Genomic DNA, 26743 nt, shown 5'->3' with positions numbered 1-26743 from the left:
ACACAAGGCAAAGACCAGTGAAAGAACTTGTACAAGACGCTGAGCATGAAGAGGCTCAATGTTAACCAAAACTATGAAAAAATGTGTCAATAAAGACACCGTATTGAAAGCCGAACCTCACTTATTTGGTCGGATGATATTGATAGCATCAACAAAGAAACTCAACTTGGAGACCGTGTTTGAACATCTGTTACAAACTTACAATGGTCGTTGGCAAATAATGACGGTACCATGAAGAAAACAAATAAATCCGTTCTTGAAAGACATCTAGAGATAGGACATTGCCCTCCAGATCGTGTTTTTCGTTCATCAGTCACATGTACAATAATCGACGGAATGACCCAAATACAAAAGCTGAAAGTTGACAATTACACATTATCTAATCAACTTTTAACGCTTGTACTTCAAATTGGTTCCGGAAACGGCAGAATCAACATTCTATAGATAACTTTCCATAAACCATTCCGAAAGGTTTAAGAGGAGCTGATTCCGGAGTTGCAATCTCAAAAATTGTTGCTGGACACAAATGAAGAACTAGAGACGTCTCCTGCAAAACCCTTCCAGTAAAGAAAACTTAATAAAGTTTTTAGCCAAAGACTGGCGGACGAAAATAGATATCATCGAAGAAAATACGTTATTTGTGGCCTATGCTGAAAAATAATTTTCTATAATCGGAGGGTCTATTTCCGAAGTTGATGAACTCAAGTCGTCGCATGAAGAGACACGAGAATGATATTACATGCCCAAAACGTTTCTAAACACGGATTCAATCATTGTCTCGGAAGACACAGACGTCTTTATATTAAGTTTAGCATTTTCTTTGAAATAAAAAATAAAATTTCGAACCAAAACCAAGACTCGATTGGTGAACATGACGAAAATGGCTCTCACTTTAGGACCAGACCTATGTTAAGAATTTCTTGGACTCCATGCCTACACAGTGAGTGTCTTTTCAGGGAAAGGGAAAATTAAAGGACTTAAACGACACCAAAATTATCAAGCAGCGCTCACTACCCACTTCCCTAGGCGGGAAATTTCATTTAGGAAGCCAACTGTTCAACAATTTACAACATTTCACTTGCCGTTTTGTACGCCCCAAACACCCATGTCACTCAAGCCAATGAGCTTCGGTTTCCGCTATGGCCAAAAAAGGAGTAGTGGAGTTTGGACAATTGACCCCTTGCGCAGACGCACTCTATCTTCATGCTCCGCGAACGAACTATCAAGCCAGTAAATGAAAACGTTCACTTACCAGGTGTCCAGATATACCATCTCGTGATGGCAATGGATGGAAAATTAAAAGCGATGGACATTTGTCTATAAAATGGAACATAAATCTTGATAAATTTCTACATGTACGTGTTTTTTTCATGAATATATGTAAGGATCAATGCCTTAACCAGAGTAGGTTCGAGGTTCAACAACCCATTCCCCCAAATCATATTATTTAGATCTTCCAAAGCGTTGTTACCACCCTTTTCCACCCAAAAACCCCTTTAATATCAAAAAAATTATCTCTAACGATTTTATTTTCTGAAAGTGCGTCGCTTTATTTGTCAGTTTCAAAATTCAAGGCGCAGACTGATATTGTTCGATTTCTTTACGAATGGTCTTACATTAAAGGTAAGAATCCATTCGTTTAAAGAAAAAATTTGCCGGCATTAGGTTTCAGTTATAGTTTAAGTAATATCGAAAAATTATCTCTTAGAAAATGGTACTTTGACTTAAATTCGCTCGTAGCGCCCTCCCTGTTCATGTTAGAACAATAGAAATGTGTAGTTCCGTTTGAGCTTTAATTTGATGATTTAAAAATAATAACCACTGTTGCGTAGAAGCACACCTGACGATGGAACCGAATGGTTCTGAAACTAGTTGTGTAAACTGTATTTTTAATTTTTATTTAAATACATTAATTTGTTCACTACGCAACAGTGGTTATTAATTTTAAATTTAATTAATGAGTAGGATTAGTCAAAAATGTTTTTAATTTTTTTTAATTTGATGGTTAGAACATGTCGATGCAATGATTAGAACCGAAAATCTAAAGCATTTCGAATTGAAATTAAGTCTCCCAAATTTCGTTTCGTCAATCTCGACGACAACCGCTGGTCCCGCCGGCCGTTCGCTGGTGAGAATGCACAGTTTATGTATATATTTTAAATTGTTGTTTTAAGTTGTGTCCGAAAATATAAATTATATTTCGCTACCACTGAATTTCTTTTTGCAAAGCGTGTATAGAATTATGTTATACATAAATTTAAAGTCTGGTGAAATTCGGTTGAACAGATATTCTGTAAACTGCAATAAAAGGGCCAATTTTGACCAAAATACGGCTTTTTCTAAGGCTTTTTATCCAAAAGTTGCAAGTTTTTGCAAAATATTTCATCGCTGTCTTGTAAAAGCGATCCTGTAGGATACAAGTTTTATCACGCTTAAAAATATTTCTTGAAATAGCTAATTCATGGTGTCTCTGTACATCTTTTTGTGTTTTCGTTACTATAAAACCTACTACGAAGAAGAAACCCCTAGCTAGTTCTAACCTATTTGAAGCCAGGCAAGATCCTGCTAATATTAGAATGAGCTAGGGATTTGTCCTTCGTAGTAGGTGTTGTACTGAATTTTCTTCTGTTTCGGAACCGACGACATCTCCATAAAAAAAACGGCCAAGCACCTAGTCATTTGGATATAATTGCATTTTTTGATTAAATCTCACACACTCGAAGCCCTTCGCCAAAAGATTTTTTCTGGCAACCATTCGATCATTTCAGCGGAATTACGCGATGGGCGATCCAAATCGAATAAAGTGAAAAATTAACCTTAGTAAATTTCGCTGTCGTCCGACGATTCACCAGTAGAATCTGTCGGTTCACCACTAGAATCACTTTTGCCTGAAGACATACTTAATTTATTTTTATAACCTAGTGGAATAACACCTTGGACTTATTTTCTAAATCTAGCGGACTCAATAACACGTTGGGCGAACACACTACAGTGTGTCAGAATTTATAGCCCAGTGTACCTAGTAACAGAGACCATACCACCGGAGGTCTATCATCATAGTGCCCAACGCAGCGTCCACAAGCCCGGACAGATGACAAATCCAGATTCCAGCATGGGTAGTAGTACCCTACTACTGATGGTCACACCTTCGACGCAAGTCACTCAACCCAACAGAAACACGCTAAAGAATTACAACAAAAAACGTGAAAATTCCCAAAAATTGCAGCTTCATTTGCAGCCAAAAAAAATAAGTACCCACACTATTTACGTGACCAGGTCTACCAGACGTAAGCCAAAATATTTCGAAAGCTTCACCCAAAATCGGCAAAACCTAACCTAACCAATTAAATTCAAAAATTAAATATTCGTTTGCGGCCAACAATACCCACCCTATCTACGTGACAAAGTCTAGCAGGCGCCAAAAAACCAATAAGGCCGCTGTAGTTTACCTCATCCGAAGATTCCACTGTTAAACTATTCAATGTAACAAACACTTAAATAATTTGTATACATTCTGTGGGATCGTCATTTGGTTGTAACATATGGTTGTATTTAAAAAAATTTTTAACTTTGGCTTTGGGCACTAGTAAATGTCTGTAGTATAGCCAGAGAGACCTATTCGAATACGTTTAGAGTATGATTTCCCAAATGGGCAACCTCTAGTAAATGGCCATCGTGACTTTCAAAATCTTTATCAATAAAATATATACATATTGGGAGACCTCGACCTTTAAAATGGTGATCTCTTCGGATATGTCGTTTTAACACAAATTACATTTTAACAATGGACTGCTCACATATAGGGCACTCTGATTGTTTATTAGTTTTACTGATATCGGCAGATTTCCGAGGATAGCCAGAGTTCCTACACAGTACTGATGAGCCCCAAAAGGGCGAAACCGGTCTACTGTTGGAATCTCTGGCTGAAATTTGGACTTTTGATAAATGGATTTTATGATGGCTTTAGAATTATTTTGATAAAATACGCGAAAAAGTAGATTAGTCCATAATTAAAAGGGATAATATAGCTAAATCCTAAGGATTTAGCTATATTATCCCTTTTAATTATGGACTAATCTACTTTTTCGCGTATTTTATCATCCTTCTCACAGTCCATAGGTGGTTTCTTCTAACTTAGAATTATTTTGCTTATTCTGTATTTTGGTCCTCCACCAATAGAAGCGTTTCGTCAGTTTTTGCTTAACTTTATTAATAAATCCGAGACTTTTGATAGTTAGATCACTTACCTGTTAATTGGCAATTGGACTAAGAAGACTTTACATAATTATCCTTTGACATAGGCTGATTAAGTTTTACCTCATAAATTGATAGACTTTGACATTATTTAAGGTATTGTACATTAAAGGGAATATAACCTCAAGTCTTTTTTAAGGTTTTTTATGTTTTTATGTTAACAATTTAGGTGGGAAATTACTAACCATCGCCAAAAATATCTGAAGCCATAAGAGGGAGCGGGAAATGGTCGAAGTGTTGGTGTTCCACACCAAAAAACCTGAGGTTATATTCCCTTTAATTGGCGTATGTATATTAACCGATTAAATGACTTCAAATTGCCAATAAAAGCCACGTCTTTGCCGTTGGATTTATTGGCCCTATCGACCCAAAATATTTCATTTTCGAAAACAACGAAGAATTACGAAAAGGGATTCTCATTGATCGAGCTATAGGGTTATTTGGGTTTCGTATTGACGTGCCTAACTATCGCTGAATTTATACAAAAAGGTTGAAATTTTAGTTATACATCAATTGATATACCTTACATTGCTGTATAGTGTTTTGTGTAATTATGTAACATACTTTTTGATAATCGCAAAATTGATGACTTTTGTATTTAAAATAAATTTTAAGTTAATTTGATTTTAAATTTTTTTTAATTCAATAATAAGCTTCTTCGTCGTTCGGCTAAGATCAAAGCATCAGCCGTTAATCATCACCCATGTTTCATTGGTTGGAGCACAATAGTTAGGGCCTAGCGCTGCCGATCCAACGCCGCTGTCGCCGATATTTTCTCTAGCGCCGAGCCTTCCAATAAATTTTGATCCCGCCGACGATTTTTTTTTTAGATCTTCTACCGAACTTTATTTGTTTTCCTTCAAAAATATTTTTGAATTTCTTATACAAATTTTCAAATGGGGGATAAACATTTGCCCCTTCGCACCGCCGCCGCCGCCAAAACTCGGCGTGCCGCGCCACCGAAGGGTGATTTTTGGGGAGCCACAGCCGCCGACCTAAATGAAATCGGCGCTAAGCTCTAACAATAGTTCCCAATCTACATCATTAATTTCGTTACTATTCGGTCAATGTACGCGTTTTTTTTTGCTATAAGCAAACGTATAAATACAAAAATCAAAAAAAATATTGAGCATAATTTTATACTGTAGACTATAGTAACTACTAGAGGTCGGGGATGGTTAACTTTTATTCAATAGATAAAGCTCTCAAAATTATTCGTAAAATGTTTTGATCAAGTAATTTATATTTCTGTATTATCCGATTAATTTTTTGATAAATTTGTAAAATTAATCGGAAAAACGACGTTTTTTTCGATAAAAAGCTAAAATTTTACGAATAATACATGTTTTTTAATCATTTTCGAAATATTAACCGGTAAATTTCTTTGTTTACATTTTTTTCCCAAAAAAATCAATTTAATCATGGATAATGATTAACCGTTACCGACCTCTAGTAACTACTACTTAGAAACTGGTAAAAAGCCAACTCCACCAGTTTTAATTAAATTAAGTGTCTGCACGGAAAATTCGCAGATTACCTATTCCAACTATCAGAGAAGAATTCAACGAATTACTATTATACAACCAGAAGGGTTAAACATTTAATTTAATTCGAATGAAGATCAATTTTAATAATGGTCTATTCCAATACATGTCGCCTGAAATGCACAGATGTTCAATAAACTCGGCAAGATCGGAATGAGGAATTCAACTTCTACAGGACGGATAAAATAAGGTTTTTTAGGAAGGCAGCAGGGTTATAAAAAAAAAAGTTTTTTTATGAAAACCCAAAACACGGGTTTTATTCGGCTTAAACCAGGTTAGTTTTGGTTTAAATCAGGTTTTTTTAAACACTGCTTTATTTTACTTTTAATCTATTTTTCGCCTTTGTTTAACCGTTCATACATATTACCCATCAACTAAAAATTAATATCAATAGTAAAAAATATGCCTCGATAAAACCACGCACTATTTGATTAAAAATGTATAAATACAGGGTGACCAGGAGAAATTACTCGAAATTTTTTAAGAAAAAATGGAAAATTTTCAAGGGAATTAAAGGAAAATATAGGAAAACCATAAGCAAAAATAAGGATTAATTCTTATCGAAAAACAGTAGATACAATAGAGTTAAAGATAGGATGAAGAAGGCTACACGACGACGCGAAATGTTTTCGGGTTATATACTTAATTTATAGGAAGGTATTGAAAATATAGGCAATGTTGTCACCTTGTAAATTTTTTAGAAATGTAATCATTTCGGTAAAAAAATGTACAAACATTTTGGAATAATTTTTAGTTAATTAAAAAAAACAATTATTAAAAAAACCATTGGAATTTTTAAAAAATCACTTGGTTTAAACCATGGTCTAAACAAGTGTGGTTTAATCCAGCCAACCCTGGAAGGCAAGATTCTTTACCCAACGGGCCAGAGGGAAATCGACCACCTAGCACAGTAATTAGTTACCAAGGACCATCTTAAAAAACAGGCAAAAATATCACGGGATTCAACGTGTCCTATTAGGCTCACGGAGCCATTAATCTCAACGACGACGAGTATTCATCATTTCCTTTCACCATCGTCCATCTTTTCGCCTTGAATGAGAGTATCGGCTAAGGCCTTGCCGTTGGTCTCTGGCAGCCAATACACCAATGATCCCGACAAGATGCCGAACGCGCCAAATATTGCCATCACCCAGGGTAATCCAATTACCTTGCCCTAAAAAGAAATTCTACATTTTAGCCATCGTACGCCTCGCAAGACCGTTAAAACGTAGGAGACCAAAGGGCTGACCACTTCCTCCTGTAATCGGTGTACACTTTGACGTAAAATTATTAGAGAAGGCGGAAATGACAATGTTAATCGGCCTACAATCTGGCTGAAATGATTTCGGTAATAGGTGTACACTATCGGTAGAATCATTACGGTAATGAGTATACACTCTGGCTGAAATGATTACTGTAATCATAATTTATCCGACATATTTCTGTAATCATTGTGAAATAACTCGGTAATAAACTTATAATTATATAATTATATATTAGGTGAACGTGAAGTGGCTAGCCCCTAGTAGCAAACATACCAGCTCTTTGGCAAACGGTGCCACGGTAGCCGAGATTCTAGCACATGTTGAGCAAGAACCGAGCCCGATGCCCCTGACGGCTGTAGGGAAAGCTTCCGTTGTGTACGGATACGCCAAGGCAAAAGAGGACGCTATGCAGAATTTCCCCAGAACCGTCAGCATCACCAGCAACCAATGGATTCCTATTAAAGATCTTGTCTCTCAATTTTGTTGAGACTGAAAAGATGTTAGCTACGGTCACACGAGCGCCTAAATCATTTCAATACTGCTTTCAAAACTGTCTATTGAAAACGGTTTCAATGTTAGTTTACCCAAAGTGGTTCACACGACCCTTTGAAAACAACTAAGAAGACCTTCGTGCGTGATAAAGCAGGCTACACGACAACGAAATAGCAATCCTGGCCCCCAAACCTATGGGTTATTTCCCCTTGCTGTAGTATCGTCTAATCGCTTTTTCTTCTTCGTGTATCCTGGTTTATCACAAAAGCTAACAAAATAACAAATGCCGAATCCACTTCGCTCTGCTTGACGAAACGCGGCCATGAATCGGTTACGAAATTTTAGGTCGGCCAAAGGTTCAGATCCCAAGGAACAATTAGTTAGGTAATGCGTTTTAGCTTTCGTGTGACCGGGACTCTTGTCCTATCGATCTTACTGTTCGGTGTCACTCCAGCCAAGACGCAGAACACTCCTGCCAATCCCATCGTCAACCCAGCTGGCCATTTTCGTCCACAGCGCCTCAGTACCAGAGCAAATATAATGTATGCTGGAAATTCGACAACACCGAAAAGGAAGAAATTGAGATAGTAGTTGGAACCGAAGATGTCTGCATTTTGCGATATGCCGTAGTACACCAAACCGTTGACGAACCTATAATATAATTCAATTCTAAGTAGTGGTCATAAAATCCAAGAGAAAATTACTTTACCAATAAAGGTACAAGATGAAAGTCCTTCTTCTCAGTGATGGGGTCCGGAACAGGTCAATCACGCTGTTGGATTTGTTCGAATCATCTGATGTCTGCAAAGTATCAACATAATTTAATGTAAGAATTTTTCCGAAATTTATCCATTATTTTATGGTAATTTCCCAGAAATCGGTACTATAATGGACGGTTTCGTCGAAATGTGTTCTCTATAATGAAGAGGTTTTGCCGAAATCTATACATTATTTCAATGAACGTTTTTGAAAATCTGTAAACGGTATGGAGGGTGTTTGCCCATTACTTCAATTATTGAATGCGTAGTGTTTCCTCCAATTTTGTCCATAATTGAATAGACATATTCCCCCGGAATCTGTCCGTTATCGAATGGACATTTCATCCCGGAATCTGTCCGTTATCGAATGGACATTTTATCCCGGAATCTGTCCGTTATCGAATGGACATTTTATCCCGGAATCTGTCCGTTATCGAATCTACATTTCATCCCGGAATCTGTCCGTTATCGAATGGACATTTTATCGCGGAATCTGTCCGTTATCGAATGGACATTTTATCGCGGAATCTGTCCGTTATCGAATGGACATTTTATCGCGGAATCTGTCCGTTATCGAATGGACATTTTATCGCGGAATCTGTCCGTTATCGAATCGACATTTTATCGCGGAATCTGTCCGTTATCCAATGGACATTTTATCGCGGAATCTGTCCGTTATCGAATGGACATTTTCCCTCGAAATCTGCCCTTTATTAAATGGACATTTTATCGCGGAATCTGTCCGTTATCGAATGGACATTTTCCCTCGAAATCTGCCCTTTATTAAATGGACATTTTTCACAGAAATCCGTTCGCTATTTCGAAGGATGGCTTACCCAGAAATCTGATCATTACCGAATTCACAGTTTTTACCAAAGGTTATTCCCGAAACCTGTTAATTATTTCAAAAGAGTTCTTTTTATGAAGTCTGTTCTTTACAATAGTGTGAATCATTAAAGACTTTACCCTGATAACGGAAGATAGTTTCTCGATGACTTCTTCCATGTTGACAATGGGCATTCCGTTCATTTTTAATGCTTTGTTCATTACTTTGGCGGCTTCCGCTTTTCGATTCTTGAGCAAAAGCCAGCGAGGTGACTCGGGAACGGTGCTCGAAGGGAATAAAACACATTATTAAAAAAGATAAACATAGGAGACCGATTCGAAAATTGTTTGTAACAGAAGACCTTAGATGCTCAATTTTATTGCTTTTATTTATACCAGATGCCACCAATTTAAATTTTTGTACGGGACAGGAATAAATACTTATTTATTTTTCAAAACAACGTCAAACGCTATTTGAAGAGATGTATTACGTAAAATTTATTTAAATCAGGGGTGTCCAAATGAGCGGTCTATAACAATTGGGGATACCGACCTGAAATGGGGATACCGACCTGAAATGGGGATACCGACCGTGCAATGGGTATATTGACCGAGTAATGGGGATTCCGACTGAGTAATGAGGATACCGACCGTGCAATAGGGATATCGACCGTGCAATGAAACTATACACCTTGAAAATATTTATCTTTAAAATACAATAAAATCTTATGATAACATATAATTAAAATGATTAGGGCTATTTTGACCTTGAGAAAAGTGATCTCGACCTTAAAAATGGAAATTTGGGCAACCATGTAGTTTTGAACTATAAAATTCAAATAAGAAAGTAGGCGTTAAGGGAAACAAAATTATCGGTTTTAGATAGTTTAAGCGTTTTACGTTTCTGACTATTGGCACCATCTGGTATTGCTTTCCCCTTGTGAAATATGTATCGGTGTTATCATAAGTATAAAATTTTGTTCCACAAGTTTGTCACTTTGGTGATTATTTTATTGAGAGCTAGTAACGGAGTGACGTCATCACAAAAAGAAAATCTCCCAGTAGCGAGGAGCAAGCGGACGCAAAACGGCGACGAAGCCCATAAAGCAGTCTTTCTAGTGAATAGTTGTCAGTAAAACTTTTGAATATGAAGAATAGGAAGTGTCACACTAATTAAACAATATTATACACTTATGGTGTTATGTATCCGTCAATTTATCGCAACTCACAACAGCAGCGCGATCAGAAGACAGAATGCGGCGGTGAAGACGGCCTGCAAGTACTGAGAATCCCTGACGAGCCAGGAGATGCCCGGGATGGCGACGTAGCAGGTGACCCATCCGAATTCCACCGCGATGCCCAACATGCCACGGTATTCGATGCCGCTGATCTCCATCACTGAATCAATACGACATTATTGGAGAAAATTGTGGTTTTTTACAGGCCAGACAAGGTGTCGGTACAAATTAGTGGGGCTCGTACAGCCTAGGGGCCTGGATTTGAACCATATAACCCACTCGCATAGAGTGGAAGGCCCTATGGAAGCGCGTGAAACATTAACCTAACGGGCCAGCTTGTTTTCTAGACGTGAATAATAATAATCAGCTAGGCTAATACCCAAGGCACCACCTTAGGCCTAAGTCATCATGCGACTTTTGAAGCCCTTAATAGCGATAGTGCTGTTTTTGCATTTCTTAAGAGTTTGAACTGCATTTTTTTATCCAGATATTGTACATGACCCTTAGGACAACTTGTTTATTTCACGCCTCGAAAACAAGACGTGGTGTACCAAAATTGTTCACAAGTTTCGCTGATAGCCTTCCACTCTATGTGAGTGGATTACTCTATGGTTTGAACAAACGACGTTTACTTCTCTACGAAAAAGTATAATTATCTCCAGTAGTACTACTCTTGGGGCCAGGGCCCACCTTCGACGGCTCAGGTCTTTTATGTAACCTAATCGCTCATAAGTGTGTTCTAAAGGTAAAACCTGGCTTAAATGCCGTCTAAGCCTCGTTGATACCTGAAATAGGCCGATAAAAATATTATCCTACGAGGAGACTTCCCATCAGTATTTCCCCCGCGTAAACCTGCGAAAAAGAGGATTTCTCTGATTGGTCGGAGTTATACGCCCAACTTCGACGATTTTTTTTGCAGTCTAACGAATTCGCGAATCGGCAAGTTTATAGCGATGGATTCTCCAAATAAAAGGTTTGTTAATGTTTTTATAAATGTAAATTAAATATCATTTAAATAAAATTTGAATTTAATGTTTTTAAATAAAGGCATTATAGAATAGACTGATACAAAAAGAGTTTTTAATCGGTAATATTTTTCAGTGACACTCTTAAGCCAAGGCCTAACAATAGCTCAGTCAAAATTGCAGAATTAATCCCAAAAGGCAATTGGACTAAACTTCTAAAAGATATCCCCAAAGAATATTCGGATGGGATTATTGCAAAATATCATTCAAGAAGTGAAAAAACCAAAAACAAAGGCTACTGTATGTTCAAATCTAACCGAGTCACGAATGTTTTCGTATCACACCAACCTAGTCAATGTCTCTTACATTAACGCGAAAGTTCATGCTTCTTACAAAGCAAACATAATTTATAATTGCTTTGTTTCAATGGATGATAGTAGATCCTCCAATTCCAATTCGACGATTCATTTTATATTTTTAACTTATAATTTACGTGTTAATCATAAGAAACGTTCGCGTAAGGCCACGATTCTTGCTAAGGCTTGTTTAAAATACTGCAGCAGACGAAATTTGTTTTTAACGTTTTTTATAGTTTGATATCTGTACATAGATGGCGCTGTTGTTAAACATACGTCACAGACTTACTTCCCCTTACTACCCCCTTTCCGAAATCCTCTATTAGTTAGGGAAAGAGAACAACTTAGGCGAAATATTTTTATCGGCCTATAAATTGTCGACCTGTGTGCGTAGTTCACACATACTCCGCTCGAGGTCAAGGCCTAATGAAAACTGAAACGCTTTTATAATGAAAACTAACCTTTACTAGCTAAATAATGACCAATTATTGAAACGAAACATAAAATTAATTATTAGTTTATAATATATATCTTACGAGAAATGTATCCATTTAAAAATTAAACATTTATAACCTTTGCCGCCAAACGGCGAGTATTACTTATCCTAGCCATTTCTGAGGGCATTTAATTTCAAATTTGAGATAAGGATCACATTGTAATTAGTGGCTTTCAACGTGATTGATGAGGAGGTGGGAAGAAGTTAGGGATCCAATGTAGCATTTTATTGTTATCGAAAACCACTGTAAGGAAACCCACCTTTTTAATACCGGCCTTCGCAAGTACGGGCCCTACATAATTACCTATATCTCATAGTCAGTAAGGCAACCTTGGAGAAAACTAGGCCATGGTGGCCATATTCATTATCCGCGAGAGTAAATAAATATATTGTCGAGGTTATACAGGGTGACCACTAAACAACAAAAAATGATAAATAACTGAAAAACGGGGTTTTTTCTATTTAAAATTTCTATGGATCATTCCGCGTGCAAGGGGACATTTACTAGTACAAAATTGAATGACCTTGAACCATGTCTTCAAGGTCATCCAAAAACTATCTCGAGAACCGTTGGATTTACGGATTTGGTTCCAATTAGAAAGTTGTTACTCGCCATATTATTAGTTCAAATAACTTTGATTTGAGCAAATGTGTTTCATAATAAAAAAAATGTATTAGTTTTAATGTGACCAAATCAAATAAATACTGAATAGTTTACAACGGTTCAATTATGCCATGATTAGAGATACGAATCGGTAATTTACCCTGGTAATTTACGCGGTAAATTACCCTGGTAACAGTAATTTACAATTTTCTCAGGTAAATTACGAAAATGGTAATTACCAGGGTAATTTACTGTGGTAAATTACCATAATAATGTAATTTAACTCCAGCAAACACTAGGTCATAGGCGTAACGCACTAACTCGAAGAGCTAGGCACCGCTGCGCCACCGAAGACCGTGTTAGAATAGTTTGATACGTTTAATAGGAAGAATACTTATGTTTAGCCCCGTTTAAGAAAAATCACATTAATGATTCATCTGTCGTCTGCTAAAATGTTAGTTTTATTTTCACTTGGTTATTCCCATAGATATAGGAAACGTATATAAAGGTCTAGATAAAATATTTCAAAGGGAGTGAATACGGAGGTGACAGCTAGCAGAAACGCGTAATTTCTGCAGGCTATCCTTATAGGGCGCTATCTATCGGTAAGAAAGCTCGTGCTATCGTCGCGAGAGCCGTTGGCTCGTGCTTAAAAATTATACTAAAAGTCACCAACAGATGGTGTCTAAAGACTACGGCCTGCGGAAAGGTCAAGCACTTAGTACTAAAATGCTAAGAGAGCTCGCGCTCTTGGTCACGTGCCTTCCTCGGTGTCTGCTAGGTGTCAATTCCGTATTTTATGTTAGGCTTAGACGCCCCGAAATTTATCTAGACCTTTATATACATTTCTTATATCTATGGTTATTCCTTTGAGTTGGGAATAAATAGAGGTACAACTAAATCTAGCTGGCGCGGGACCAATTTCCTTCAATAAGGAGACTTTATCAACTTTATCGTTGTACCGTGGCGGCATCTGTCTCTAGTGGTGGAAACTATATTGCAATTGAATTTTTTCGCGAATCTGATGCGAAATTGAAATGTATGATTACTCGTAACAAACAAACCTTTGAAGTTGTTTAAAAATAATTTTATTCTGTCAACACGATACTTTTTAATTCAAGTTACGGTGAGTTAGCTAACAATTATTTATTTTTAGCCGTATAACTTTACAAAATATAGATGGCGCTACCGCCTAATTATAAAGATGAATTTCGTACAGTCTTATCAGAACAGATCCCGCGTAACCATGACAACCGAAATCGTAATTGTAATTCTAGCAGTATTATTCCCAATTCAATGGTTTATTCCGAGCATCTGCGTTGGTTTAGCGTTACTTCGAAGTAGTCTAGCGATAGAATATAGTATTCTTTCTATAATTTCATTTCATTTAAATAAGTAAATAAAGTTTTATTTGGTAAAAATGGGTGAAAAAGAAAGTAGACCTAGTCATTCAGAAATATTTTGAGCAACAAACGGTTTCTTTTTATTCCTTGTTTTAATTGTAAAAAAAACCTTTTTAAAAAAAAATTACGGTAAATTACCGCGTAATTTACTGATTTCCTAAATTACCGTAATTTAAGAACTCAAGCCACGATACATCCTTGAGCTCGATTAACGACGGAGTTCATACTGTCGTTCAACATTTCAATTGAAATGTCACGAAAGGTATTCAAACACTGAATGCATTAACCTTCAATTTATCGGCTTCTGATCGCTCAAATTTGGTCAAATCAAAGTTATTTGAACTAATAATATGGCGAGCTACACCTTTCTAATTGGAACAAAGTCCGTAAACCCAATGGTTCTCGAGATAGTTTTTGAATGACCTTGAAGACATGGTTCAAGGTCATTCAATTTTTTACTAGTTAATGTCCCACTGCACGAGGAATGTTCCATAGAAATTTAAATAAAAAAAAACCTTTTATAGCGTTTTCCATTGGGAACCTCCGAGCACTCCCGGAGTGCTCCAAAATCAAAATTGTATTCCATTGGGAAAAAAGGGGCAACTCTGAGAGGGAGGAGCGTCTTCCATTGACCAAGGTACTCCCTCCCGGAGTGCTCCCGGAGTGCTCCCAGCTGTCCCAACTCAAGAGTCGGAGGGAACCAAAAAAATGCTCCGAAAACGTTACGTATTTAATTGGGAGTTACCAGCGCGAATCCTCTGAGCGCCTCCTACAGAGAGCAGTGACGTCATTCAATAAATCTGGAGCACACTCGGAGGTTCCCGATGGAAAACGCTATTATTGTAAATTGTATTGTAGAATACTAACAGAGAACGAATCCCACGGAGGCCAATCCAATTCCGGAGAAACCGTACAAGACTTTGGCAACCAAAATGAACTCAAAGCTGGGCGCGAACTGACTCAGAAGGGAAGCGACGACTCCGCACCACATGGCGGTCAGAATTACTCTTCTTCTGCCAAATCTGCATCACAAAAATAGATCGTAATCAGATCACGCTCTTGAGAACTCAGTTGAATGTCTGTGTCTAAAAAATTAGTTTTGTTTGGTGACGTACCTGTCCGCCAGGTGTCCAAGTAGCACAGAGCCCACAATATCACCCACATGTTGCAAGCTATTCGCTAGAGATATCAAGTATTCTCGGTTACATATCAAATTGTACTGAAAACAACATATCGCAATTTGAAGTTAAATTCATTTTAGAGTAATCGGCTAAAGTAAGTGAGCCGCGGATATTGAAATTGACAGCTATACTAGCTGATCAATAGATGGCACTATCGGTTTTTAGCGGCGCCATTAAAAAATGGCATTTTTACATAAAACACGTACTCGACTACAATCAGGAAGCTACTTACTGACTTTGGGTGGACGCTCCCGAAAACAAGTAAACGTGTTAAAAAAATCCAGAATTTTTTGGTTGCATATTAGTTTAATATTAGTAGGAAAGATAAGGAGAGCCGACTCCAGCCTTTTTTTTAAAGTGCCTGGTAGCCCTGCTGACTGCAGCGCCTTTAGCCGTCGTACGGTAACAAATAGAGCGGCGGTCATGTTTTTCTCTTGAAATAGGTATAGGCTTATACCACGTGATGACTGAAGCATGGCCGAAGACCAAAATAAATCAAATCGTCGTTTCTACCTAGGAGCAACAAACACAAGGAGAACGCAGCTAGCCTTTAAACACGCTAATGCAGTGTTGTATACGAATTTCATTGGACGAGCGTTTACTACTATACATTTTGGGGTTAAGCGAGTTAAAATATACTATTAGTCCCTTGCTTCGCTAGCTAGGTAAATTAAGTGCGCTTAGTTATTTCTTGAGATAACTATTATGTCGAATTAATTCTATTAAATTTAATCTTTTGTTTACTTAAAAATAAATTCGACGCAAACAAGGTTAATACGGTTACAACAGACGAAGGGGCATTTAACATCGAATGTCCCGCCGCCTGCTGTAGGCTCCCCTCCCTAGATGGCGCGGTATCCTCGAAAGGAATTATTTTAGAAGCGCCAAAGTCCGGTGCATTATATTAGATTTTTTGTTTTAAATACATTAGTTTTAGTTATTAGTCGGAACAAAAATAACTGCCACCGTATCGAAGTTCAATGCTGCTATTTCACACTTAATACTTTCCATTTACTATTACGGTTTCAATGCTCAAATTTAAGCAAAGTTTTTTAAAATATAAACATACATTGACTACAATTATTTTCAAACATTTAAGAAATAAATTCACTTTATTTTTTTAATATTCCCAAAAATATATATCTTATCTAAAATATAATAAATATCTGATCCTTGATAGGTCCCAACTTATATCTCCCTTTAAACTACTTTCGTAAAAGTATTTTGGTTTTAATTTTTATTGTAACCCGGAAAGTAGAATCCAAGGGATTTTCTTGGAGCCGCCACTTGATTTAAGGAGCAACCCATAAAGTAACCCACTCGCATAGAGTGGAAGGCCCTATGGAAGCGCATGAAACAATAATCCTAACGGATTAACTGCTTTTCGGGGGTTGAATTAATATAGTCCGAAGAGCGATGGTGTTGTTTTTACATTTCTTAGAGTATAAACTGACTTTTATCCAGATATTGTATATGACCTTCAGGCCAACTTGTTTATTTCACGCCTCGAAAACAAGACGTTGCGTATGAAAAGTGTTCACAAGTTTCGCTGATAGCCTTCCACTCTATGTGAGTGGGTTACTCTATGGAGCAACCCATTACATGTGTAGTAATGTTTTCTGCCACCAGATGGTGGTAAGTACTCCCTTAGTATCGAGTAGAGTAAAAATCACATAAATATAGTCTAGCCACAGGCGAATAAAAAACTGCATGCTTCAAAATATCGCCTTTTAATTATTTAGTAAATAAGCAAATTAAAAAAATAACAGTTTTGTTGAAGCTGTAGTAAATAATATCAAAACCATCTATTAGGCTGTTTTAGTGTAACTTAAAACGTCGATTTTAAATAATTTTTATAAAACAATTTAAAGGTCTAAATTGGAAATATTCTCTGAACGGATTTTAAATTATTACCTATTTCACGAAATGAAACCAATCTCCATTTATCTAATCTCATTCTCATAAAAAAATTGGTTATAAATTTTCAAAATGTATGGTTTTGAGTTGGTTCGTTAAGAAGGAGAATTTGTAAAACAATAAACTAGAGGGTTAATAAAAAATGGGTTTGATTTAAATTTGAAAATCAACCAAAAAGGGAAAATATTTTATCAGAAACCAATTCAGAAAAAATGATCAAAAAATTAATCAAAACAGAAATAATACGTGATACAAAATTTCCACGTACTTCCTACACGTGTAAAAGTAAGGGTCGCATTGGAAAATTGGTACGTGTGTATACAGTTGCCAATAAAGCTACGTCTATACGTTCTACCAACAAATAACTCAAAACATTTATATGAGATGGGAGAATTTTCGTAAACAGGCCTGTGATAAAAAAAATTGTCACTTTAATTATAACTTTATATTATAAACTTATGCTTTAATGTATTGAATATAAAAAATTAAAACTAATCCGTGAAAAAAGGGTAATTTTGGCTGCAATCTATCAAAGAATTCGTTCGCCCATTTGGTTTTTAGCCTCTTCCTCTAGTATAGAGGAAAGATGCTATTATATTCGTTCGTGATGTTTGCGGTGGTGGTGAATAATACAGTGGAAGCTGTAGGTCCGTATAGTCTATAGCTCCGTATAGGTGGCCGGGAATCGACGAATTCTCTTCAACGGCACTCGATATAGGCCTAAATTTCATTAAGGCGTCATTCGATTGGTATTAGTTCTCTCTATCTACCTATGCCAGTGCTGAGCCGGGGTTTTTAATCAAAGGGGTAAAATCAAGAGTGCTAGGAGGAAGAGGCTACTATTGTGGCTGTGCCATCTTGTAACTTCCCACATGATGCTAGCAGATCTTGTCATTCTCCCTTAGATTAACAGACATACCCTCTTAGAGGTTAACGGTAATAGTGAGTGTAGGGAGCTGTTTGCTCGCGTGGCAAGAAGATCTATCCTCCACCTGCCAAACCGCACTACCAGAAAAAATGCCGTTAGAGGTCGTTAGATGACTTAGGCCTAAGGACGTGGTGCCTCGCGTATTAGAATATTATTATTATTATTAATTAATTAATCAACTAAAAATTTTGTGAATGAATATTTCTTGAAGTACAATGGGTGGTTCGAAGGCAAGGCTCCAGGATTTCCAAGTACTAACAATTGCCTGGGAGCAACAAACAATTGCATAAAAAAGGGTGCACACTGCGCCAGAGACTGCCTATGGGTGATTTTTTTAGAAAAATAATGGACTCTGTTAATGAGTGGTTGCAAAACTGTAACCCTGCCAAAATAAATTTTGTATGTTACGCTCAAGAGCCAACCAATTCTTTACAACTGGAAACCAAATCGTATCAATGGGCTACTCGTGTAAGCACTGCATAGGGCTTGCGATTAGACATAAAAAATACACCGTTGAACCAGCAGCAAAGGCGATATAATAAAGTAACGTGGCCTTCTTGTTTTGATGGGAAAGGCCACCTTCCACCATGGGCCAAATAATGATAAATCCAGGACATGACTCTATGCGAAAAACCCGTCCAACAGCGCTAACACCCGATCACTATTGCCCCCTATTGGGAAAAACGCGCGATCGCGGACCTACGTCATTTTGGGGGCAAATGTTTTAGGGACAGTTTTCAAAAATAATACACGTGGTCGTCGTAGTAAATATCCTGGAATATTTATTCACAGTTATCATATATAGTGTGGTTATTAAAGTAAGTACTTATTTTTATACGTACTAAGTTAATAATTAGTATAATATATATAATTATATAATATTAAACATATACTTTCCTAAAATCGTTAAAATTTATCAAAAAATGAGGGGCGAAATATGGCAGGATTTTCGAATTACAACCGCCACTTATTTCCGAATTCCGACTCAGTCATCACTAGATGGCGTTCGGGAAACCGGAAACTTGCTTGATTTTGCCCCCAATTTTTTATTATTTTCCTCCTTTTCCCCCCTACTAAAATGGCCGCCTGTGTCTTTTAGTGGACGGCCGATTTAGTACGTATGAAGGTACCAGAGTCATGTCCTGGATTTATCATTATTTGGCCCATGCTTCCACTATGCTTCCATTAGCTTTCCCACCAAAGAGCCTATGAATTCATCCGTAGGCTTTAACTGTACTATTTCGTTATCCCATTTTAACAAGTTGAGCAAGCATATCTGACTTTATAATATCGCCTATTGGTGAAAAAAGAAAGAGAGGTCGTCCAAAAACGTGTACGAAAGCGCTACTCCGAGAATAAAAAAATTAAAATTTTTAATAGACGGTAAAATAAATTCCAACGGCTTCCCAGCCTCTGAAGGGTTTTCGTACCCCCAGCCTCCGACTTTAATTGTCACTGAAATCATTTCAACCGTTTTTCACGTCATTACGATTTATCTCAGTTAATAATTTGTATTTTAATTTAAAGAATTCAAGTTATAGGTAAATTTACAGTTAAACAACCATTTTGTCTAGCTTTTATTCCCGAAATATAACGGTCAGTTTACTTAGATGGCGCCACGTGCTCTACGAAGAATCACGATTTAGATATTTGTTACTCGGCGAAAATTAAAAATTGGCCTCTGCGCATGCTCCAATACCAACCAATCCGGTGTTCCCTCCCTGGCCAGTGTCCAGTTTTTAAGTGGCAATGACGGTTTAAAATTCCACCCCCATTTATTTTACCGTCTATTAACATTTTTTGGTATATTAAGTTTAATTTTTGAATATTTTTAAGAGAATAAACATTTTGCATATTTGAGTGTTTCATTTCGGGGAAAATAGCTTTTATGATATAGGTAAAAAAGATTTTTAATAGGGTCAAATAATTTTAAGTCTATTTTAATCACTAGAGGAACTAGACGTTTACTAGATCCATCTGGGAAATTAAAATAAAACATGAACCTTCGCAGGCTGGAGGTGGATTCCAAAAGCGGTGTACACCGCATCACGGATCAAAATTTACAGCGTGTATTAACTCCATCTACAGACATTAAATATCTACAGATATATTTAATTATAAAAAAGTATAATCCTAGATGTAATAGTTAGAATAGAACATAAGACAATCATGTTTCAAGCGAATAACCAGGACAAGTAGATGGTTACTTTTCTTTAAAATATGTGTAATATACTTCTGGTGAAACAACTCCTGTATTCTTACGTAGGCGTATATAATAATGACTAAGCGGTAATTGTTTATGGCTAATGATTAGATCATGTTTAAAGTACCTATATTAAATATTAAGTAACAATTGTTTGTAAATTGAGTTAAGCGCTTGAAGAATTACCCATTGAAGCATTAAAAATAAGCGAACTATTTTTTACCGCGGAAGTATTGATCAAGTCCCTGTAAAAGGTTCGTCCAATGAAATTTGTACACAACACTGCATTAGCGTGTTTAAAGGCTAGCTGCGTTCTCCTTGTGTTTGTTGCTCCTAGGTGGCATGAAGGGCTTGCCACCACCCTCCTACGCATTCTAACCCGGCCAAATGAATAGGCGAAACTACACAGTAAATTTGGTTTTAAGAAATGTGTTAAAATGGGAAAACAAAATCACGTGACTACCTTTTCACAGCCAACTTCGATTCGTTAACTCGTGTTCATAGTTGGCCGTGCGACGTTAAAGAAGTTATTCCTTCCAGATACTGCAGACATCTAATTAACTTCCACTTTTCTATTACAAAATGTTTTAAATAATAATAATAAACAGATAATTTAGACGAATCGATCAAAATTTAAACCACCATTAGCAAAATAACATGAATATTAGTTCGTATTTCTTAGGATAGATGGCGCTGCAGTTCTCCACAAAGTCACTTGACTACCATCTTTTCAGCCCCCCTAGACTTTATAGTTTCGCCTATTAATGGCTTTAAAAGTCACTCGATGACTTGGGCCTAAGGTGGTGCCTAGCAGAATGAATACATTCATGGTCACACTCGTTAAAAGATCTTAACTCAAGTTCAGCTTCTAATTCACTTAAATACGTTATAACCAAACTGTATTTATTTATATTTCGGCAAAATTACTATTTTGAGAAAGGGGTTCAAACTATATAAAATACCTGAGAGGGGGTTTCATTTTATTACAGCCAAAGAAAAGCTCAAGGGGAACGGAAACCCTCCCCTTGTTTACGACACTGGTTGAGACGACCGGAGTTTTAGGAAAACAATGAGAGACCAGATTATTTTCGACGAGCTTACCACTTCCTTAAATTCTGTACATTCTGTACACCGATTACAGCGAGTACAGCCTTTGGTAATGATAAATCTGTAATTGATTACGTAATCAAAGCTACTGGCTTCTACACCTATTACGGATAGTGGTCAGCCCCTCGGGAAGGAGCTTACCCTTCGAACATGAGGGGATTGGAAGCAACGATAAAAGCCGGCTCAACATATCACGTCGTCAGTATAGATAAATACATTCTTGGTTATAATTACCCAATAATTTTAAAATTGGTCAAAATTATTTGAAATACTATATAGTTAGGAAAATATACTCACGTGGAAATCGGGTCGACGATTGTAAGTATAAAAATAAAGCGCGCTTCTGAGTAGGCTACTCAAATATTTTGGGCTACCTTCGTAGAATTTAAGGCCTCTTTAAGGTGGGGTGGAAAGTTGGTTAGCGCTTTCACCTCGCAAGAAGAGGAGCCGGATTCGATCCCAGCTTATGGCATTGAGTGAAAACTCGGAACCACCCCTTCTGCGTAGAGTTTGCAAGTTTTTCCCCCACTGGTTAAAGGGGTTGTTACTCGGTTTCCCCTTTCCATAAAGCTCGTAGAGATTAAAGGTGATAGTTAGAGTAGGGAGCTGTTGGCTCGCGTGGCATGAAGGGCTTCCCACCACCCTTCTACGCATTGTAACCTGGCCACCTGTTTAAAGGCATTATAAGTTGCTAGATGACTTGGGTATTAGCCTAGCTTATTATTATTATTGTTGTTATTATTATTATTAAATGCATGGTAGGTTCTTTTCTCTATTTTCTGAGTCTGACCAAATCGCGCGGAACCAGAGTTTAGAAATAAACACGTTGAACGTACCTCTTCCGTGAATGTCCTGCGATAGAACGTCCGGTTATAGTTCCATTTAGTGCACTCGACTTGGCTTCCATTAGGAACCGAATAAGCGCACTCGTCGAGCGCGCTTTCGCTGGAAACATTGTCGCCCACGACACAAGTGTAGTTCACGGAAGGAGCCAAGAAAATGACGCCTAACGAAGAAAACGACGTGACGCCGTAAACGTAAACGATCGAGACGAAATAGACGATCTGCCAGAGTTTGAATTTGCCCAACAAGTCACCGACATCGCTGGTCCGTATGTCGCTAACGTCGATCTCATTCATGGTTGAAATGTCGCGCGAAAGTCCTGAAATTAAAAGTTTTTTCTCCTCATTCGCAGGTGCTTCTAACCGTCGATGTAAACGTATACTTTGAAAGAGGCGTTTTCAAAACAGCGCGGAAAAGTTGAGGAAACAAATGGGATAATAGGGTAACCTTGAGTCTCTCAAATCACATTTCGACTTCCATTTTCTCATTCAGGCGAAATAACCGGAGAGTTCCGAGAAGGCAAAAAGGAATTCCGCGACAACGTTGTGGCGTTTTTTCTATAATTAGTTTTTCGCTGCTATCTCGTAATGATTATCGAACGCTTCAGGGACAAAATGAAGTAACTCAACTTGAGATAAACATTGATTCTAATCTTCACGAGAAAGGTGATAGTACGAGTTTTATCGCGTGATACGAAAAGTTCGCCAACGAACTTGTACGCGTTGTAACGACACCTGTAATAATGCCACTACAAGTGTGCTCTATGGCAGGGAGTCTAGTCAAGATTTAAAATTCTTTATAGGAAAAATAGGATTCTATTTTTCAAATTTATATGATTATATAGGTCACGCAACATTGTATTATATATTATAATAAAGGACTCAAATTTCTCGTATACTGAATATTGTCACGCAAATTTCAGCATAAAAAAAATGATTCCAAATAATTAAAAGGTGCAAATATTTTACATAGGGAATTAGCCTAACTTATTATTATCACTACAAAAGATATTTTAAATGATAAAATTGTATTTTAAAATCAAAAATATATTTAAATATAAAATTATTGTAACGTCCACCGAAATCTGGAAAATAATAGGGTTGCACCGATATTTCGGCCTATTTTTCTAATATCGGTAGAACGGCCGATATCAGTTTAAACGAAGCCGATATTGGCCGATACCGGTATAAGAAAAGTATTTCCAAGAAAAACTTCAAAATTAGAAAATTCTCGATTAATTAACTAAATTCGATTTGTGATAGCAAATTCACTTGCAAACTTTTTTTAATGGAAAATTAGAATAAAATGGTATGGCAGTGCACTGAACCGTCTTTTACAATGATTTTATCATATACAATAAGGTTATGATAGATACCTTTCTTAATATCGGAGACCTATATATCGGCTGTACCCATATCGGTGCATCCCTAGAAAATAATTTTAAAATAATTACAGGAACGTCAGAGAAGTTAAAACTAAGGGTTCGGGGTACTGTAAACGTTGTTATTCCAAAGGTGGGTAAATATCGGTAAATATTGTGAGCAATTTCCAAAAATTAATGTTCGGCATTTTCTCAGGATGAGCACCTATTAATTAAATTCATTGATTAGGTTAAAAATGGAAGAGTATAATTGGAGAAGAAAAATAGCGTTAATTGGAATAGCTCTTCTCTTGGATGAAGATAATGAGAAATGGAAAACACAGAGATCTACATGGATAAAAACATTTATTCAAAAAATAATTCCCAAATTAAATTATTTTCTTATTTTGCTATTTTCAAGTAAAACGTCGCGTGATTTCCATTATTTTTTGGATAAATATGCAAATACTCCCGTGATTTCAATTATTTTTTATTTGTTTTTACAGATATACAAATTATTTGGTTGTTTGAAGACCAAATACGTTGAATTATTTGATATTCTAAATTCTGTTTACTATTTGATCATTTAACTGACTTGGATTTTTGACCTAAAAATATTTGATCAAATTATTTGTCGTTTGAAATATTCGATTTGGTATTTGACGTGCCTCGAAAAAAGTAGGCCTATTTGATATTCGATTCGATCCTCAAAAAATGGTATTTTCACACTTCTAAAGAAGATGCTTTCTTCGACCCTCGGTAAACAAAAATAATTTTTTTTGTTATCACGTGAGTCAGCCACGTGCCAATTGACATTCTCCTCTTTGAATTTAAGGTGATAATTAACAAAAAATAGGAGTTCAGTAAATTTCAAGTATATTTTAATGAAAATCCTATTTTTACTCAAAAGAAAATTATTGAAAGTGTCCTCGATGTTTTTAAAATCGGCTTCATTAAAGGGAGTATGAGATTCCATGTTTCGTGGTGGACCGGATCAACGAATTTCACATTCCTGCCGTCTAGGAGCAACAAACACAAGGAGAACGCAGCTAGCCTTTAGACACGCTAACGCAGTGTTGTGTACAAATTTCATTGGACGAGCCTTTAGGCTGAACGTGAATGGGAGGAGAGACAATTTCCGAATTTTCCCCTTCCGACGGCAGCAGGTGCTAAAGCGTCTAACCAATGGAAAATGCACAACTTTTGACGGGTTGCGTTCTCCTTGAGTGGGGTGCTGTGTTTGTTGCTCCTAGCTGCCAAAAAGTTTTACAGAAGCTTGGGGTGATTGGCGCTAGTTACGTTGAAAAGAAGTCGTAGAGGAGGCAATTACCTTAGTCGCCCCTGTTCTATATTTGAGCCCCTCCGGTTCCTACGCCCCTAAAAGGAGGAACGTTTTACGATAAAATTCCGATATGTACACTCCGCATCTTCACAAACGTAAAGATTACCCAGTCTAATAATAATTACTTATTTATAAACTTTAATTTAGAAACTTACAATAAGATTTCTCAACGCACTATTTTTTCTTACGAAACGCATTTTGAAAAAACACCAGTTGTCTTTCAAGCGAATAACATTTAGCCTATCTACCATCTTGGGTGGAATCAGGAAACAGGCGCTCGTCTTTGACTCGATCCACGAAAGGTGTCCGGGATCGAACTCTTCAACCAACCACGGTCAACTTTGAACACGCGCTGTTCGGGCTATAGCGGCCAACCCATTCGTTGAAGTTTCTATGTTAAACTATGAGTAAAAGGTATCTGTATGGGTTGAGCGCCCCTAGCGGAAAATTATTTTTAGAATAAATTTTGCATTGAAGCCAATATACAAACGAGCGTGGCGCTGAACTCCTACAGGTGATTGGGGGGAAATCCTTGCTCACGGAATTTCGACGAATTGGTTGACCGCTGTAGCGCGAGACATCAAAGTTGGCCGTGCTTCAACTGGCCACAGTGGCGGATACAGAAAAAACTCAAGGGTGGGGGGGGCGCTAAAAGTCATATTGAGCTATGGGTGTAATAACAAATCATCACATGCAAGACCTAAGCATCAAGGGGGGGGGCGCTCGCCCCCCCCATATGTATGTCAAAATGTAAATATGACCATGTTTATCTCTTGTTACTTATGAGTATTTAAATACTGTACTATTTTTGTGAATATATCATTGAAGTTACGTCTGTACCATAGATAAAATAACTTCGTATATAGATAGGAAACTTCAATGGGGCCAACTGACTCTCACGAGATTGCCCTGACATCTAGTGACTGCGCCAATTGGCTGTGTTCTCAAGAGCGTAGAACGTATTGAGGAATTTGAGGTCGGAGTTTTGGGAATAAACGTATTTTGCAAGGTAAATGTCTTCAAATATACCAGAAATAGCGTTTAAAACAAACTTGAAATCCTTACTGAATGCTATTTCTTTAGTGCAATTTTTTAAATTTGCTCTCAGTTCAAGAAAAAGTACTTTTAATACATATCGCTCGCTTAAGCCTTTGTAATTGGGATTGTGTTACACTAAGGTTCTAGTACGGACTTCGAGTAGTGCGAACTTCACCAAATAATATTATTCGGGTGCCGCCACCAGATGTCGGTCAAAACTCTGGCGTCACTTCTACAACATGAAGTTTCCTATCTATATACAAAGTTATTTTATCTATGGTCTGTACTGTTGGTATGAGCGTTCAACATGTCATTTCATTACAAAATCAGTGGCTAACTGTAAATGAAGGTATTTGCGTTAAATAACTGCACGTAATTTCTTTCAATCTCAAGATGCGTGTACAACTTTTACTTTTAATTTCGCTTGAACAATTAGCAATAAAAAATGGTCAAGGTTTAATTTTTGCGGGTTAGCGCGTGAGTAACGTCATAATAACGAAGCCCCTCCCATCAACGCGACTGTGGAATGCAGTTCGATACACTTGGTTGAAATTTATAATTCGTGATATTAAAGCATTTAAAGCTGGCGGTTAATTGTTGTTGATTTTTTGTAACGTACATAAT

The 26743-nt window shown here is 37.1% G+C and overlaps 1 protein-coding gene across 1 annotated transcript; it reads right to left on the bottom strand.

The window, feature by feature from the left end:
* Positions 1-5629: 5629 nt before the first annotated feature.
* On the bottom strand, positions 5630-22937 carry LOC149963046 (organic cation transporter protein-like). The gene is made up of 9 exons (XM_090180354.1): positions 22373-22937; positions 15316-15419; positions 15068-15222; positions 10368-10536; positions 9280-9424; positions 8265-8356; positions 7992-8206; positions 7337-7518; positions 5630-6972 (listed from the first exon to the last, which is right to left on the bottom strand). The coding sequence occupies exons 1-9, from the start codon at positions 22673-22675 to the stop codon at positions 6817-6819; spliced, it is 1521 nt and encodes a 506-aa protein (XP_090036480.1). The 5' UTR covers positions 22676-22937; the 3' UTR covers positions 5630-6816.
* Between the last annotated feature and the right edge of the window lie 3806 nt (positions 22938-26743).

The sequence above is a fragment of the Leiobunum rupestre genome, chromosome 1 (assembly GCF_980474605.1).
Source record: "Leiobunum rupestre chromosome 1, qqLeiRupe1.1.hap1, whole genome shotgun sequence".
NCBI classification, from domain to species: domain Eukaryota; kingdom Metazoa; phylum Arthropoda; class Arachnida; order Opiliones; family Sclerosomatidae; genus Leiobunum; species Leiobunum rupestre.
This window is presented reverse-complemented; position numbering and strand designations above follow the sequence as displayed.

Bases quoted from the DNA above. Each gene is read 5' to 3' on its own strand.
- LOC149963046 (XM_090180354.1), bottom strand. From the start codon at position 22,675: ATGAATGAGATCGACGTTAGCGACATACGGACCAGCGATGTCGGTGAC. The intron at 8,357-9,279 runs GTAAAGTCTTTA...GATACTTTGCAG, and splicing joins AACTATCTTCCGTTATCAGG to ACATCAGATGATTCGAACAA. The intron at 7,519-7,991 runs GTAAGATCGATA...GATCTTTAATAG, and splicing joins GGCTGGAGTGACACCGAACA to GAATCCATTGGTTGCTGGTG.